Source organism: Alexandromys fortis, unplaced genomic scaffold (genome assembly GCF_014885135.2).
Source record: "Alexandromys fortis isolate MF-2015 unplaced genomic scaffold, M_Fortis_MF-2015_v1.1 scaffold_189, whole genome shotgun sequence".
Lineage (NCBI taxonomy): Eukaryota > Metazoa > Chordata > Mammalia > Rodentia > Cricetidae > Alexandromys > Alexandromys fortis.
Window position 1 is genome coordinate 3,054,421 of NW_026068081.1, and position 18,969 is coordinate 3,073,389.

At 45.0% G+C, this 18,969-nt stretch overlaps 2 protein-coding genes across 2 annotated transcripts; both read right to left on the reverse strand.

The window, feature by feature from the left end:
• Positions 1-1,935: 1,935 nt before the first annotated feature.
• LOC126488463 (rhox homeobox family member 2-like) lies at positions 1,936-5,687 on the reverse strand. Its single transcript, XM_050121956.1, has 4 exons — positions 5,621-5,687; positions 5,083-5,452; positions 3,320-3,365; positions 1,936-2,013 (listed from the first exon to the last, which is right to left on the reverse strand). Exons 1-4 carry the CDS (start codon positions 5,685-5,687, stop codon positions 1,936-1,938), a joined length of 561 nt encoding a protein of 186 aa, XP_049977913.1.
• Positions 5,688-13,733: 8,046 nt separating this feature from the next.
• On the reverse strand, positions 13,734-17,587 carry LOC126488456 (homeobox protein Rhox13-like). The gene is made up of 4 exons (XM_050121949.1): positions 17,572-17,587; positions 16,954-17,338; positions 14,930-14,975; positions 13,734-13,784 (listed from the first exon to the last, which is right to left on the reverse strand). Exons 1-4 carry the CDS (start codon positions 17,585-17,587, stop codon positions 13,734-13,736), a joined length of 498 nt encoding a protein of 165 aa, XP_049977906.1.
• Between the last annotated feature and the right edge of the window lie 1,382 nt (positions 17,588-18,969).

Sequence of the window (18,969 nt, forward strand, 5' to 3'; positions counted from 1 at the left end):
CTCCCTCTCCCTCCCCCCCTCCCTCCCTCCCTCCCTCCCTCCCTCCTTCCTTCCCTCCACCCCCCCCCTCTCTCTTTCTTTCTTTCTTCCTTTTTTTTGAGACAAAATGCCCCCGGCAGAGCTAAAACTCAGTCTGAAATGAAGAATGACATGGACATTACCGACCACAGCTGCAGCAGTGTCATTGACCCAGACATGGCCCCTGAACCCCAAAGAAACCATGGCCCTGGCTGGCAGCACAGGTTCCTCAAATCTCATGGCCCCAGCAGAGACTTAACCCTCGGACAGTAACATGGCCCTAAGTGGTAGCTCAGGCCCCTGATGTCTGAGTGGCTCTTAGTGGCAATGCGGGCCATGGCTATCAATACAGATCCCGGCTTGATTGGACCATGAACTCAGACACGGTCCTTGGCAGCAGTCCAGGCCCAGATGACAGTGCAGGTCTCTCTGATCAGCATGGACCCAGCAGCAGTGTGCCTATTAAACACCTACATGACCCCAGGTGGGGTTACGGAGCATGGCATCTGCACAGCCTTTGATGGCAACAGGAAACGTGAACATCAGTGCAGACCCCGGCTGTGGCAGGGCCACTGACCTAGACACGGCCAAGGCCACAGTTTGGGCCTGTATGATGCCCTGGCTCTGGGTGGCATTTGTGTCTCACTCAGGTCAGTATGGGCCCAGCAGTGGCACAGCTCTCAGGCACCAAGAAGGCCACAGGGTGGGAGCCCAGACCTGGGCATCAGTGTGGTGTTTGGTAGCAACACGGGTCATGGACATCAGCACAGACTCAGACTGTGGTAGGACCACAGGCCAAGACTTGGTTCTTGGCAACAGCCTGGGCTCAGTTGGCATCGCAGATCATCAAGATTGGCATAGCCTCAGTGATGACATAGTCCCCAAAGACCAACATGTGCCCAGGTGGCAGTCCAGACCCCAGACATCAGCTCAGCCTTTGATTGTAACAGGAGCTATGGACATCGATACAGATCTTGGCTGTGGAAGGGCCACAATTTTTTTTTCGTTTTCTCTCTTTTTTTTTTTTTTTTGACACCATTCAGTGTACAGCTGTCACGCAGAGTCAGCATGAAGGGACACAAGTAGTACACTGGGTGTTTTGTTTTCTGATTTTTTAAATTCATGTTCAGTTTATCAGGAACATAAAATAGATTTTAAGCCTTTCTCTATTTCTGAAATTGAGAGAATTACGCAATTTGAAAAGACACCTTATGGAGTGTCAGCTTCCGCTCTGAGGAGGAGGGATAATATACCTCCTGGACTGGGGGTAGGACACAAAAGAGAGGGAAGCCCCACTGCCGGTGGGATGGGGTGGATCCCAGCATTCTTTTTGAAGCGCAGATCTCTGGTAGAACCATTCCTAAGTGCCCTGGGTGCTTCATACTGTGGGAGCATTGGGAACAGAAAGCTAGACTTTTGCTACCTGCTTCCCATGAATTCCTTGAATAGTCTCTTAGGAAGTTTCTGTCAGAGTCCAAAGTTAGACCCAGATTCCCAGGATGGGCAGAATTAGCTCTGTTTTGGGAGAAAAACTGGTTCTTCCCAAGGACTTGTCCTCTCCTCCTTCGGCATTTGCGCTCTGACAAGTTAGGAGTGGGGGGTGTGGGCAGCATGATAGGGACAGACAAGCATGGGTGGGTCAGGCCAAACCTACCGCACTACTTGGGAAATGCCTGCAATCTGACCCAGTGTTGCCATTTTGTGCAAAGAGACCTTGTCATTGTGTTTAAATAACAGTTCCTTGGTAGCTTATACAGTCATCGTGACATTCCTGAAAACAAATGGGCACAAATGCATGGAGAAGTCATCTCTTTATTGAAAATACAGATGCTGAGGGGGTACGAGCTTGAGTGTTAGCGGCAGCAAAAGCTTCTGAGCATCTGGCTCCTGGGTGAGGGCGCTTCTTTAGGACTTAATTCACAGTCTTCGGAAAAGAAGCACCTCTACACGCTTCTGATCTCTCTTGTATTGTTCTCGCCTCCCCTTAAACCAATTCTACAAGCCAGAAGGAAAAAAAAATCTGGTTCAGTAGGATAATCAGTATATAATCAGAAAACACACCATGGGGCGTTAGCTGCCCTTATATTTTATACTGCACAGAAGAACCTGATGTCTCACTGCCCTAATTCTGTGAGGGACTGAGAGGCTGGCACAGGGTCCAGTGCTTGACTAGAATGTGGGAGGCCCTGGTTTCCACCCCAGCACTGCAGAATAGTCCCAGGACAAATGTCCAGAAGTAGCATGTCTTTACCCATCTCTACAGTAATCCACTATGGAGGATGTGAGCAGCATTTTCAGGCAGATGCACCACTGTGCTTCAGACAGTCAGAATGATGAGTGCCCTAATCTGTGTGGCTTTACCAGGATCTTCAAACAGCAGCAGGAGGACAGGGCATTTGGACTCTATGCTTCCCCCATTCCCATCAGTCTCTGTTTAACCAATTTACACTAGCATTATGAAGAGTGCAAGGATCACCCTGTGAACTATCCTCACACCCACGTTACCCCTGTAAGGAACAGAATTTCTGTTTAGTTTTCAGTATTTCAAACAGTTTAGGATCATGGAACTCCCAATCCCATTTAAATTAATTAAAAGTAAATTTGAATTAATTTGAATAATTTATAACTATAGCCCTAGTGGGATGTCTTTACAGAGACATTCTATCTGAAGGATATTAGCATTACAAGGAGTTACACACAACATTTCTATATTAATATGCTATTAATAGAATAATTAACTCAGAAATTGTATTCATATTTATATGTTAAAACACTCATATTCATAATTTATCTATAGGATACATGTATGTGTCATACATATATGTCTAGGGAGTGAAAGGAGGTTAGTACTATTCTGTGTTCCCTTTGTAAGTTGTGCTTCATCTTGAAATGAGCCATTTTTAGTTGGTTGGATTTTCTTATCACATTTTATGCCCACAGAGGACATAAAGCTAAAAGTCATTTTAAGGGGCCTGTAGGGATCTCTAAGAGTCAAAAATACTTCCTGCTCCTATAAAGGACCTGAGTTTGGTTCCTATCACCTATATAAGGTAGCTCAGGACCACATGTAATTCAAGCTCCAGGGGATTTGACCCTCTCTTCTGACTTCTGAGGGTACCTGCATATAGACGCAGACACATCTATACACATGAATTGTTAAAACATCTTTTAAAAACATGTTATTTTGAAACATAATGTAAAAAAAAAAACATGACACAACAACTCTCCCCACAGGACGAAAGTATTCAAGATAAGAAGCAAATTCTAGAATAGCTGTTTTGCCGAATTGTCTTTTCCTTACCTGAACTCTAGTTTCAGTCACGCCTATCCATCTTGCCAGCTGTTTTCTGAGGGGAAAAATGACAAATAAAGTATATGAAAGATACTTTATATTTGTTTTTAAATGTTTGTCCCATCCTTCACCTACTGGGACATTCACCTTGAAGATTTTGAGATTTTAAAAAATTCTACTGGTGCTGGGCGGTGGTGGTGCATGCCTTTAATCCCAGCACTTGGGAGGCTGAGGGAGGCGCATCTCTGAGTTTGAGGTCTACAGAGTGAGTTCCAGGACAGCCTGGCCTATACAGAGAAACCCTGTCTCAAAAAACAAATAAACCAAACCTGCTGGTAATTTTGTTTTATTATCACCCACCATTAGCAGACATTAAAGCACACCATGTCTCCAATAAGAATTAAAAAAAAAAAACCACTAATCTGGACAGCATAAACCTCCAAAGAAATGCTCCTAACATCAAATGAGGTGGTTCACAAGACTTTCTCAAATAATAATAAAAAAAAGCTACAAAACAAACACAAATAGGAAAAACCTATGTGAGGCGTTTTGTCCGGATTGAAGGGTAAGCACGAATAAAGGAAGACAGATTAATGGGGGGGGACACATCTGAAGACTTCTAATGTCCAACTAACTCATGAGGATGTCCAGCCTGCTGACCACCAGGGAAACGAAATATCACGTTTATTTGTTGAATTTATTTAGTGTGCATTAATGCATGCATTCTGTAGGTGTAGGGGTGTGTATACCCATGCTCTGATGCACCTGTGCAGGTCAAAGGGCAACTGATGGGTGTTGGGTCTCTCCTTCCACCAAGAAAGTCATCCTTTATTATTTTAACCATTCAACTTTTCACACATCTTTCAACAGGACCTTACTCTTATAAAATTCATTGCCCAACGTTTTCCACTCTGATCCACTGAAATAATGAAAGAAAATACTTCCATTCCCATTGTCTTAGTTAGGGCTACTATTGCCGTGAGGAAAACACCATGACCAAAAGCAAATTGAGGAGGAAAGTGTTTCTTCGGCTTACACTTCCAGATCATCATTGGAGGAAGTCAGTACGGGAAGTCAAGTAGGACAAGAACTTAAGAGACAGGAGTTGATGCAGAGGCCATGGAGAGGAGCTGCTTCCTGGCTTTCTCCTTATGGAGCCCAGAATGACTGACCAGCCGAGGGATGGCCCTACCCACATGGTCTGGGGCCCCTCACATTAATCACTAATTAAGATAACACCCTACAGGCTGGTCTACATCCTGATCTTAGGGAGGCATTTTCTCAGTTGAGGTTCCCATCTCTCTGATGCCTGTAGCTTGTGTCAAATTCACAGAAAATTAGCCAGCACGCCCATTTTGCACGACTCTCACCACCCCCCCCCAAAGCACACTGGTGCAGAAAGCAGGAGTCCAGCAGCCTTGTTTTGGGAGGGGGATTTTATTTACATAGGGTAAGAGATGGGCTGAGGAGATAGTACAGAAGCTAAAGGCGACTGCCAGCAAGCCCGAAGGCCTGAGGGTGATCCTGGGACTCTGTGGTGGATGGAGACAAGGGACTAACTCTTGTATTCTGCCCTTCACACCATCAAATGACACTAACACCCACAGAAGCGCATTCCCACACCCACAAATAAAACCAAGCAAATGAATGAATTAGCAACATGCAGATTATAAGGAGTGGTAAAAGAGGAGGATCAGGGAGAGAGCCAAAAGTCACCCTGGGCCACCACCTGCTCCCACGAAACAGGGTTTCAGGCTACGCTATCTGCTTACCTCAGTTCTGCGCTGATGTAGTGATTTTGCTGGAAAAACCGCTCCAGCTCCTGCAACTGCCACTGGTTGAACTTGTACTGGAAGCCACGCTGGCGCACCAGCACGGACACAGGTTGTGCACATTCTGCAACCTCCATGTCCCTGGGGACTGGCTCTTTTGGCTGCTTCTCATTCTCCTGGTCACTGCGGCTGGTGCCATGGTCCTCTTGTTTCAAGTTATCCATGAGGCCTGAGGCACCAGCAGCTGAGGGCCCTTCTCCACTGAATTCTTCTGCTCCTTCCCCTTCGGCTGCGGCGGCTCCAGCCTGGGCCTGACCACTGTCATTTTCCATCCTTCCCTCTCCGGTCAGAAAGATCTGTGTCTTTACACCTGGAAGGAGAGAGACAGAGAAAGGCCAGGAGTTAAAGCCCAGGGTGACCCGAGGGCGCCGTCAAGTCGTAGCGAAGCCAGCAGCACACAGCGCCTGTCTAGTCGTCTCGGTGGGACACTCCTCCCCTCGTGGACATCTCCGATCCACCTTTCCCAGCACGCACTGACCATTCCGTTTTTCTTCATCCTTATCAAGTCCTTCATAAAGCGGGTAGTTGGTGTCTCGGCGCTCCATGTCTTGAATGCTCACTAGCAGCTTGCCTCAGGAGGTTCTGGGTTGGAGCTCCTGCAGTTACGAAAGCCCGAAAGCCAGAGCCTCTCAACCAGGAAGAGTTCTCTTTTGGCCCTGGGGGCCAGTAGTACAGGTTACCAACTATCCAATCATGAGCTTGCTATCCTGGCTTCCATTTGACCTCTGGCTGCTACAGGTTGAGCCCCTAAAGCGCAAAACAGAGCCCTTTGGTGCCGCAATGAGAAGAATATGTTTGCTTGGAAGGCACGGTCCTTGGGTTTGTAGGGATGTGGTCGAGACTCTCCAAGTCGCTGCTGAGCCTTGGTGAGTTATCTTCCTAGGGAAGGCGTGATAGTCATCTGTGCCAACAGATTTATATTGAAGAAGAAAAGCTCTGGAGGCTCTGGAGGCTCTGGAGAGATGTTTGTAGACTATCACTTAGTTGGAGCTGCTTTTTCACAGCCTTAATCACTGTGCTCTGAACAGAAGAAAGTGGATTTCTGAGAGTTCCAAGCCAGTCTGGTTTACATAGTGATTTCCCGGCCAGCCAGAACCACAGTGAGACAATTTCTTCTCAGGGCCTAGTAGTTTACCTGTTACTTAACAAAGAACAGAAATTAAAGATTATCCCATGAGGTCTTTTCCTTTGGGTTTTCATAGAAAGCGAATTTAGAGTCTGTCGTATTTGCATTGTCTGCCTTTACGGGAGCTGGGGCTTGGATTGGGGTTTAGTAGGACCTTAAAGCCTTTTTAGTGCTGTTAAGTACTGTTGAACCTGTGAGAATTGTCATACCTGGGCTGAGGTTACTCGCTTTTCTCTTGAATGCATTTCTAACGTCTTCTGTGAATGGTCAAAAGTCAAGAACAGACTTTTATGCCTGATTTCCATCCCAGAGTCAAGCAGCCCCTTCACTGGCATGTGTGGTCAGACTGGTCCCAAGACAGCCAGCTTTTCCCAGCATGTTCTGGTCAGTCTGAGAGTAGAAAGAGCCTCAGACTTATGATATCTCCAGGAAGTTCCTTTTGTAGGGTGCCTGAGCAGGAATTCTTCTCCCACCAAAAGATATACCTCAGAATTCCGGAAATAAGTCTACGTATGTATGTTTCCTGCCCTTTACTCTTTGCTATGTAGCCTGAAGCTGCTGTTGTCAAGGTACACAGAGCCTGGGAATTTTTTTCTTTCTAATTCTGGTCAAGATTGCAAAGATAACCACATCCGTGTTGAGCATATAGCTTACTGCATAGAGCCCTAGCCTAGCACACACACCACTATGGCTATTTCCAGCACTGTATAAGCCAGCACGGAGTCTCAGCTTGTGATGCCTGTAATCTTAGCACTCAGGAGGTAGAGGCATAAAGTTTAGAACTTCACCTTCAGCTACGTAGAATTTGTTTGAACCGAGCTAAGAACACATGCACTGTTTAAAAAAAAAGCAAACTCCATCTCCTCCCCAGAATTCCAATATTGCCATTTTGAAATAAGGTAGTGGGCGATGGACCCGATTTACATTCACTGAGACATGCTTCTTGTCTTAATATGTGATCTATCCCGAAAAGTGTTCCTAGTATATTTTTTAAAAAGTGTATTTTACTGCTTGTGGTTCTAATACACATAGGAGTTCTAGCTGGGTAGGGCTACTGGTTGCTTTTCCCCCTTGGCAGCTTACACAGCACCTTTGGAGACTACAACAGCCAGTCTTTGCGGAGGGGGGCTTTCATGGCAGTTCCGGTGGTATTTCTGCAAGTCCTGTGTGTGAAATGTCACATTTCCAGCAATACGGACTCACCGTTGCTTCTTGAAGGCCACTGAAAGCAGCAGCATTAGCCTGACAACTTTCAGGTTTTCTCACTCTCTCCAACTTGAAATGGGGCTTCTCATGCCTGCTACTGGGGGTTTTGTTATATAGTCTATACCTCTTGGGGGGAGCACTGTCAGCCCAAGTGGGATAACTGAGCTTAGAGAATATATTTTTCCTAAGCTAGTCTAAGTGCTCTTGCACATGCGTATACACACACACTTACATATCCTAAGCATGTATATGTGTTTATACACATAGACTTAGATGTATTATGTGTAAATTTAGGTAAACAATTCCTTATTTTTTCCAGACATCCTTAGTGTTGTTTTACCCTCTCTCTCTCTCTCTCTTTAATGACCTCCCTCTCCACCCCGCAATTAAAGGGCCACATTTCCCCCATTTCTCTCATTTGTGTACTGCTGTTCTCTAGTGCTATCCGCCCCCCATGGTACCTTTTTGCTTTGCTGGTTCCTGCGGCTACTCCAGGATACGTACTGCCATCCGAAGATTTGGAGCTTGGAGCTTCACATGAGGGAGACCACTCTTCATTTGTCTTTCTGGGTCTGGCTTATCTTGCACAATATATTTCCTAGCTTTATCCACTGCAGATTTAATAACTTCATCTTTTTTACAGACAAGTACTGTGGTAGAGCGTGTCTGTACTACATTTTCGCAATCCATTCATCACTTGAAGGACATTTAGGTTCTTCCCATTTCCAGACTATTATGAACAGTGCCGCAGTGAACATGCCTGAGCTCGTCTCTGTGGAATAGGACGTTTTGGCCATATGCCAAGGAGTGGTATATCGCTGGGTCCTCTAGTAGATTCAATTTTAGCTTTTCGAGACTTCTCCACACTGATTTTCAGAGCGACAACGTCACTTTTTGTCACCTATGGTGAGCAAGGCTTCCCTTTCCCATATCACTGCCAGCATTTGCTGGCAGTTCTTCTCGGCAGTTTAGCCATTTTCACTGGGGGAAGTTATTTTCAAAGTGGTTTTCATTTGAATTTTTCTAATTGCTGAGGATATTGAACACTTTTTGAGATTTGCTTTAATTATTTCTTATTCTGAGAGCCCCCTGTCCAGATTCATAGCCCATTTTTTTTTTTTTACTTTGGGTCATTTCTTTTCTTGAGTTTAGTGGTGTTATTATTTGTGTGAGTGCTCTGGACATTGTGGATATGAGTTGTTTGTCTGATGTACTGCTGACAAAGATTCTTATTCACTTTCAAGGCTTCCAAGCCAGTCCGAATCAAAATTCCCACATCCCTTACAGACTTAGAAAAAAATCTTGATTATTTCTTTTGCTGTAAGAAGCCTTTCATTTTATGAGTTTCCATTTGTCAATTGCTGATCTTAATTCCTGAGCAAATGAAATCCTATCCAGAATGTCCTTTCCTATGCTTATATCTTGTGGGGTAATGCCTATGTTTTACCCCCCAGTAATTCCAGCATTTCAGGTTTCATTCTGGGGCCTTTAGTCACTTAGTCCATTTGGCATTAATTTTTGTTCCATTTACATGCATGTTTGTTGTTGGTGTATATGCAAGGCTACTGGCTTGAAGTAGTTTTTTTTTTTTTTTGAGACCTTGTAGCCCTGACTAGCCTTGAATTCACTATGTAGACTAGGCTGGCCTCAAAACCACAGAGATCCCCCTGCCTCTGCCTCCTGAGTGCAGGGATTAAAGGCGTGCACCACCAACATTTGGCCTAGTTTTGTGGTTTGATTTTGTTTCCTGCCACTTTGTTGATCTTTTTTATATATGCCTGTATTTGGCTTGCCAGCACTTTTTCTTTATTCCCATAAAAAGTTCAGGCAATGCAGTAGCAGTAGCCATTTCTAAATCCAGTTCTGATGAAATTCGGTGTGGGGTGGAGGTACAAAGCCCCTAGGAATAACTGGCTGAACTGGGGAGCTCCAGGTTCAGGGAGAGACTTTGTCTCAAAAAAAAATAAGGCAGAGAACCAGGCAGTGGCAATACATGCCTATAATCCCAGCACTTGGGAGGCAGAGGCAGGCAGATCTCTGTGAGTTCACTACAGAGTGAGTTCCAGGACAGCTAGGGCTGTTACACAGAGAAACCTGGTTTCAAACCCCTCACCCCCCCCTAAAAAGCTAGAGAACAATTGAGAAAGACACCTGACATAGAACATCTGGTTTCCATATGCACAAGCACACGTGCATACACACCCTTCATGCACATCACTAGAAAGAAAAACCAATAATGTTATTTAGAGGTAAGATACTAGCTTCCATTTTGATCTCAGTTTATATGATTTTGAAGTGATCTTTGAGTCACTAAAGTCTTTGGCCTACAATTGAATTTTATTTCTTATCAAGCACATGGGAAATTTCTTTGAATTTTACTTGTCTCTCTGTATATTTTTCTAGATTTTGCTTTTAAAATGCTTTTATTTTATGTATGTGGGGGTTTTGCCTGAATGAATATCTGTCCACCAAGTGCATGTAGTACCTGAGCAGTCCAAAAGAGGGTGCTGGATCCCCTGGGACTGGAGTTACAGATGGTTGTGAGCTACTATGTGCTTAGAGGGCACGAGTGAGTGGGTCTCTGATTCTTCTCATATCTTTTCTTTAACTTTTATTGATTCTTCATGGATTTCACACCACACACTAAAATTCCACTTATCTCGCACCCTTATTCTCACATTTGCCCTCTGCTCTTGCAACCTCCTCCCAAAACCAAACCGAATTTAAAAGAAAAAACCAAACCAAACCAAACCAAACAAAATGAAACCAAAAAGGAGAATAATTTGTAATGGAAGCTGTAGTGTGGCCTGTTGTGTCACATGTAAACAGAGACTGCACTTTCATTTCCTGGCTGCCCAGACTCGAATAATCACACAGAAACTATATTAATCACAGCACTTTTTGGGGATGGCTCAGACATATTTCTAGCTAGCTCTTACATCTTAAATTAACCCATTTCTATTTGTCTATGTATTGCCGTGTGGCTGTGGTATTACCTCATTTTTTACATGTCTTGTTTCCTTAGTGGCTGGCTGGCATATGCTTGACTCCGCCTGCTCTCTCTCTATATCTCTATTCTGCTAAGCCACTGGCTGAACAGCTTTATTCATCAACCAATAAAAGCAATACATATACAGAAGGACATCCCACATCACCCACACAGTTTTTACCCTTTAGTTCATTTATCTTTACTTGTAAGTGTTCATTGCCATGAGACATTGGTCTGGCTCGAGGCCTCTGGCTTCTGCTACACCACCAATAATGGGCCCTCACTGGGCCTCCTCTTGCATATCCTATTGTCCTGTGTCATGGAGATCCTGCAGTTTGGATTTGAAGGGTTGTCCCCTTTACATGTGCCAACAGTTCCTAGATGATGAAGTGGATGTGGAGGTGGGCCAACTCATAATCCTAATTCTGGGCCTGGATGGGGGCTAGGTTGGCCAACCCGTCAGCTTTCCCTCAGCATCACTACCTGGGTGAGCGCTCCAGCACTGCCTTGGCTATTTCACCCAATGCAACCTGCAGCAAGGTGAAGGGCCAGCTCTCCTGCTCTCAGGTCCTCAGACCCTGGTCACCTATACTCACACCACCAGGACTAACTCTACTGTTTTGCCCGGGAGAGGTGCAGGGCCCTCTCTCCTGATTGCTGTAGGGGGCAGATGGGGCAGTGTGTGTGTGCCGGTTCAGCTCTCCTGCTTTCATACCCTCAGAGCTGGTTCACCTGCACACCTGACAACAGGGTCAGTGTTGCCCAGGTGGAGTGCAGGGCCTGCTGTTTTGTGAGGGCGGGACTAGTTCTCTCACTCTCATAACCCAGGGCAAGCTCTCTCTCATAGCAAGGGGTGGAGCTGGGCGGGGGAGGGCATCTTTCCCTCACCTATGCCACCAAATGGCAGACACAGGGGACAGGGTGAGATCTGTTGCTCCCACACTCTCAGGGCTGCCTCACCTGCATCCCTGTCGATAGGGATAATTCTAGTGTGCTGTCCTTGTATACTTGTCCCATAAGTCACGTTTGAAACAGGCTATGTATGTTAGCTATGTGCTCTAGGTCCTTAGAACAAACATCACACCAAACCCTCTCTTGGCACCCTTAAGTGAAGGATGCCACTCTTGCCTCTCTTGGGAGCATCAGCCTGTGCTTCTAAGATTGGAAGTGTGAGACAGAGGACAGCAGGAGGTACAAGCAGCTGGGGGGAATTCAGCTGGAACCTCCAGCTCACTCCTGCTTGATCCAGAAAGCCCCGTTCCTGTTCCTCTCTCTCCAAACCCCACCCTCTCAGAGAAACTCCAACAAAGAGAAGTCACCAAAAAGCCCAGTTCTGCATTCTTGGTGACCGTGGCAGCTCCCCCTGAAGTTGCCAGTAGCCCAAGAACCCACCTAAAGTGGTCAGTTTTTGACCATACTCAGGCACAAACCCAGCTTGTGGAGGACACATCATCACCCCTCCCCTACAGAGATGTATGCTTCCTGTTTTAGTTTGGCCACAATGACTTCTCTGCCCTGATCTCTGGGACTGGAGGACTCACCCAGGAGTTGCTTTACTTAAATAAACCCATTCTTTCATCTTTTCCGTTTGGCTTGATCTGGCTTACCGTTTGGTAGAGAAACCTATTATTGTGCTAGAAAACCCATTACTGGGTTCTGAGTCTGACAGAGCAGCTACTGAAGAATTCCAGCCCTGAATGGGGTGGGGGTGTGAACTTTTGCATCAGTAATGAAGTCGTTGGGGACCATGGGCTTTGGGAGTAGAGATACCTGCTTCTTCTCAGTGTCCCTCCACATCTTCTGTGACTCTGGAAGATCCCAGGAACTGATGTGGGAGTGTCATATCAATCTGTTGATTTCATTGGCTGAGCAATAAAGAAACTGCTTGGCTGGCCCTGATAGGTTAAAGCATAGGTGGGAGGAGAAAACAGAATAGGATGCTGGGCGGAAGAGGAAGTGAGGTCAGACTCTGCTCTGCTTCCAGAGAGACTTGACAGCTCTGCTCTCTGGAGCAGAGACGCCATGCTCTGCTCTCCTGATAGCTCTGCTCTCTGAGGCACACACGATGAAGCTCCAACCCAAGATGGACATAGGCTAGAATCTTCCCGGTAAGCGCACCTTGGGGTGCTTACACACATTATTAGAAATGGGTTAGAACAATATGTAAGAGCTAGCCAATAAGAAGCTGGAACTAGCCTGGCCAAGCAGTGTTTAACAGAATACAGTTTGTGTGTTGTTATTTCGGGCATAAGCTAGCCAAGCAGCCGGGGTGTTGGGGACGCAGCCCCGCCGCTCCTATTTCAACAAGGAACGAAGAACCACAAGGTGGCTACAGTAATGTAGCACACTGGGTGTTTCCTGAGTTTTTAAGGGCTATCTCATTTACTAGAAGCTATTTAAGAAGTTACGGTATTGAAAAAAAATAAAGATTTTAAATATTAGTCTCATTCTGAAACTTCGAGAAGATATCTTAAGTGTCAGTCAGCGTATGCTCTAGGGAAAAGGGACAACATGCCTGCTGGGTTTAGCTCAGGGGACAAAAGAAAGAGCCTCATTATGGACTGGGTGGGATAGGTTCTTCTCTTCCCTTCGAAGCAGCAAGACTCTGGCAAAGTGACTGAAATGTCCTGTGTTTGCCATGGAAAGGGATAGAAGAGAAGAGTTTGCGGAGCAGCCTAAATTAAAAGACACTGGGCTGCTTCCCAAGAATCCCATGAATGGCCTATATAAGAAAGTTTCTGAGAGATCAGGTTGAACTAAAATTCTGAGTATGACCAGAGTCAGCTCTATCTAGATAAACACCGTCTCTCCCTAGGGTCTTCTTGTCCTAAATCTCTTGTATATTTTTTGTCCTAAGTGGTAGGAGAAGGGGTAAGCCCAGCATGACAGGTGAATAAAAAAGAAGGTGTGGGTCAGTGAAAACCTACTATGCAATTTGGAAAGCTCTGGAAAGCTCCTGAAATACAAAAGGCCTCCATAAGGTAGAACGGCAATTTCATCTCATGCAAGGAGGCCTTGTTATTCTGTTTAAAGGAAATGTCTTCAATAACTTACACACATATTTTACTAAACCAGAAAGCACATGGAACAAACTTATTGAGAGTCTACAATCTTTATTAAGATGTGAATGATTTGAAAATATGACTATAACAATGTATTGTTGATGACAGAAAATTAATCCGTGTATCTGACACCTGGTGAGAGTCAAGGTCTCCTCCACAGTCTTCAGAGAGAGAGGTTACGGGAAGCCGGAGGAGAACCTCTGGGTGCTCACAGTCTCATATATCTTCTGTGTTTCTCTCTCCTCTTCTGAAACCATCTCTACAGTGATTGAAGAAAAGGAATCGGTTCAGCACATTAAACTTTAAGGACCACGGCTGAAAAGGCTGTCATGTAACCTAACATATCAGTGATCATTTAGACCGCACAGAAGAACCTGCTGTCTCACTGCCCTAATTCTGTGAGGGGCTGAGGGGCTGGCACAGGGTCCAGTGCTTGCCTGGAATGTGGGAGGCCCTGGTTTCCACCCCAGCACTGCAGAATAGTCCCAGGACAAATGTCCAGAAGTTGCATGTCTTTTCCCTTCTCTACAGTAATCCACTCTGGAGGATGTGAGCAGCATTTTCAGGCAGATGCACCAGTGTTTACATAAACTTTATGAGTGCTGGGTTCAGCCTGTGAACTATCACCTCACTTAAATTGTTCCTGTAAGGATAAAATCTATACTTCATTTTTAGTATTTCAAGTAGTTTAGGGTCATGGAGCCACTAGTCAAACTAATTTGAATAGTTTATATATCACAAACCCAGTAAGACTCCACAGAGAAACCCTACCCAGAGGATATCAGTATTACAAGGAATAATATATGGAATATCTACTTATTTATCTAGATGTAATTAATATCTCTGTATATATACTACATACCTATTTTATAAATTAAAACATATATGCTCATAATTTATTCATAGGATACATGCAAGTGGAACATATATGTGTCTATAGAGTAAAAGCAGTTTTTAGTACTATTCTTTGTTTCTTTCAGAAGTTATGTTCCGTTATGGGATGTGTCCTTTCTGTAGGGAGGCTTCATTATTTCATTTCTACTCACAAAGGACATAAAGCTCAAAAGTCATTATGAGGGGGATGCAGAGATGCTCAGCAATTAAGAGCACTTGAGGCTCTCGCAAAGGACTAGAGTTTGGTTCCCAGCACCTATTGTGGGTGGATCACAACCACCTGTAACTCCAGCTCTAGGGGGTTGATGCATCTTCTGGTACTGGTACTTGTACACGTGTTGTATATGCACACAGAGACACACACATAATAAAATTAGAAAAACAAATTTTAAAAATAATTTTCAAAGTGTTAAGCCAACAACAAAATAATTTCATAGATAAAAGAGCCCAAAACCTAAAGTAAGTTTTAGAATGACTGTCCTGACAAATGGCTTTTTTCAGTTTACTGACCTTCACCACGGCTTCATTCACACCCATCCATCTTGCTAGTTGTTTTCTGAGGGCAAAAATAGCAGATGTTCAGTATTTAGCATTAGAGATGAAATATGTGAAAGCTATTTCATATTTGTTTTAAAATATTAGGCTCATCACCCACCTTCTGTGACATTCACCTTTAAGGCTTTGGAGCTTTAAACAAATTCTACAAGCATTTTTTTAAATTAATGTACCATTCACAGACATGAAAACCCAAGCATGACCCCAATAAGCAATTTTAAAAGCACCAACACAGGCACCAATAACCTCAAAAGAAATGCTCTTAACACTGGGTGTAGTGGTGTAGGAGACTTTGTCTCTAAAAACAAAAGAAAACAAAACAAAGAAAAATCTACAAAGCAAATACACAAGCAAAACCCTGTGTGAGGCCCTTTGCCTGGACAGAAGGATTAAACTCAAAAGAGGATGGATAAATAAAGAGCACATGAGGATTTTTAATATTCAGCTCATGCGCAAGAATGTCCAATGTGATCCATCATTGGGGGAAATAGAATATTACCTTTATTTTAATTATTTGGTGTGTGTGTGTGCGTGTGTGTGTGTGTGTGTGTGTGTGTGTGTATACATGCACATGTGCCCCAGAACCACAGCAAACAAGGGGAGGCTAAAGGATGCCTGATGGAAGTTAGTTTCCTTCTTCTACCACGGATGTGGATTCTGAGGGTGGAACTTAGGTTCTCCAGCTTGGTGGCAAGTGCTTTTACCAACTGAACATCTCACTAGCCCCAGGAAATAAAATATTTAAAGCATAACAGACAGGGAACATTAGAAAAACCTTCCAGAATACCTTTCTTGAATTCCTAGAGTAAGAGAGGCTCAGGTAAAGGGTCCTTGCAAGTTCCAGGCCAGCCAGGACTACAGAGTGAAATTACCCCTCAATAAATAAGAATAAACAGAAAAAGAAACCCAGAAAAGCTGGAGCATGCCTTAGATCTAAGTCCAATATTAAGTATTGCTTTTATGAACCCTTTTTTGTGGAATAGGTAGCAAAAAGGGAGGCCAAAAATAGGAGGAGAAAGTTGGGGTCAGGCTTCGCAGTACATTTAAACCAAGCACTTAGGGGGCAGAGGTGGGTGTTTCTCTGGCTTTAAGGCCAGTCTGCTCTACTGGCCTCAAATGTGAGTTCCAGGCCAGGAAGGGATTCATAGTGAGACCCCGAAGGTGGGGGTTAAGGAGAGAAATGTTCCAATGAGTTCATAATTATAAAAATTACAAAAGAAAAACAAGATGTGCAGAGTTATCTAAACTTTTCACAAGAGAAGGATGTCATTCTGTATTATCCCAAACATAACCTCAAGCTTACACGCCTCTTTTAAGAGGACTTTACTAATATAGCAGACATGACCTGAAGTTTTCCACTTGATTTATTTACATATTATAAAATACATTTATTCCCATTTTGCACGACTATTACAGTTTCAGAGGGTGAGTCCATGACCAATACGACAGGAAGCAAGGCAGCAGGTAGGCAGGCATGGTGCTGGAGCAGTAGCTGAGTGCTTACATCTTCATCGACAAGCATCGACAAGCACTCGGCCGGGGGTGGTGTTAACTGGGAATGCCATGGGCCTGCTCCAGAATTATAGTGCAGGACACAGGATCCAGCAGCCCAAATTTTTCAGGAGTCTAATATTTCAAGAGGCAAGTGTTTTGGGGGGCTGACAAGATTGCAAAGTGGGGTACTACTGGCCTGCTGGCCTGCTGGCCTGCTGACCTGAATTTGATGCATTGACTTACTCCTACAACTGTCCTCTGACCTCCACATGTGCCAAATGGTGTGTGTGAACGTACACACACACACACACACACACACACACACTCCACACTCACTAACGCACACCGACAAGTAAATGGAGTTAAATAAATAATATGTAATTAAAAAAAATAAACGACGGCATGTCGAGGACCAGGGAGAAAGTCAACTGTCATGGGGGACATGCTCTCCTTAAGTAAGGCATCAGGCCAGGCAAAATCCTTACCTTGCTTTAACGCCGAGGGAGCCACTGGCCTGGAAGATGCGCTCCAGTTCCTCCAGCTGCCACTGGTTGAATCGATGGCGTAGGCGACGTCGTGGCACCTGCCTCGGCCCACTATCTGGAATCGGTACCGCCGGCACTCTCTCGCCACCCACACGATCAGGAATCCGCTCATTTGGTTGCTGCTCACTCCCGTGGTCTCCGTTGGTATCACCATCATCCTTGTTCATGTCATCATCTACGGGGCGTGAAGTGCCAGCAGCAGAATGGCTTTCGCCATTTGACTCCTTTTCTGTTTCCCGTACTGCTGCTACGGGTCCACATGCTGACTGGCCCTGTCCACTCTCTTCCTCATTTCTTCCGTCTTCAGCGGGTAAAGCTTTCATACCTGGAAGTGGGGAAACAAAAAGATGAGGCATCAGGCGAGGGCTCGGCATAGGTGTAAAATCACGGCGAAGCCGGAAGTGTGCTGTGCCGTGTCCAACCATCTCTCCCGAACCCTTACTCTCATGGAGATTGTTAAACCACCATTCCCAACCACTTACTGACCATTCCCTCCTATCCTGTCAGTCTCATCAACTCCCAGATTGAACAAGTAGCTGATCCTGTAACACCACATACCTTGAACGCTGTCCATTTTTGTTCTACGTCTACCAACTGTGACGGAATCTTCGGAAGTTCGGTATAAGAGTAGAACTGTGACCCTTGACCTGGAAGAGATTTTTTCCCGCCTACTCCCTATATACAATGTGTCCAGTTATAGATGTACTGTCCTGGCTTCTTGCGGGTTGATCCCTGAGGTGCCTACATAAGAGCAGTTTGATGCTTCAGTGAGCAGCATGATTTTTTTTTAATTTATTAAAGATTTCTATCTCTTCCCCACCGCCGCCTCCCCTTTCCCTCCCCTTTCCCCAATCAAGTCCCCCTCCCTCGTCAGCCCAAAGAGCAATCAGGGTTCTCTGCCCTGTGGGAAGTCCAAGGACCACCCTCCTCCATCCAGGTCTTATAAGGTGAGCATCCAAACTGCCTAGGCTCAGCAGCATGGTTTTGAAGGGAGGGCAGGGTTATTAGAAAAGTAGACCAGATATGGCCTTTAAAATACCATCTCAGCTAAGTCCTCTGACCTTGGTGAATTATCTTTCTAGAGAAGGGGTGGTGGTCAACTATGGAAAACAAATCTTAGGGCATAAGAAGAGATTCCTCAGTAGCTCTGGAGATATTGGGGACATTTTGGAGAATTACCTCTTGGTCTAGTGTCCCACCCAAGGTCCTTGGTAGTTGGCAGAGACAATAAATGAATGCGATTATCTAGGAGGCCTCTGCCTTTGAGTTTTTGCAGAGTGTGAAGTTAGATCCTGTGGTTGCTTTAATGCTAATGACCCCTATAGACTTATATATTTGAATGCTTGTTCCCCAGTTGGTAGAACTATTTTGGAAAGATTGGGAACTATAGCCATGTTAGAGGATGTCTGGCCTTGTTGGAAGAGGCATGTTGTTGGAGGTGGGCTTTGAAGTCTCAAAGGCCCACGGCATTCCCAGTTAACACCACCCCCGGCCGAGTGCTTGTCGATGAAGATGTAAGCACTCAGCTACTGCTCCAGCGCCATGCCTGCCTACCTGCTGCCTTGCTTCCTGCCATATTGGTCATGGACTCACCATCTGAAACTGTAAGCAAACCATCAGCTAAATGCTTTCTTTTATAAGTTGCCTTTATGGTGGTATCTCTTCAAGCAATAGAAAAGTAGCTAAAATAGAGCCTGCTTGCTTCCATGTTCTGACTTTGCAGGAGCTTGGGCAGGGTTGCAGGACCTGGGGCTGTTCAGCAGGCAGATCGATGGGATCATCTTCACCAGGGCTACTGAGGAGGAGCTTAGTAGTACTGTCCAGACAACATGAGCACTGGCAAAGAGTGAGAACAGTCACACCTGTGCTGAGGTTCCTCACCTTTCTCTTGAACGCATTTCTAACATCTTCTGTGAATGGTCAAAGTGTCAAGAGCAGGCCTTTGTGCCTGGTTTC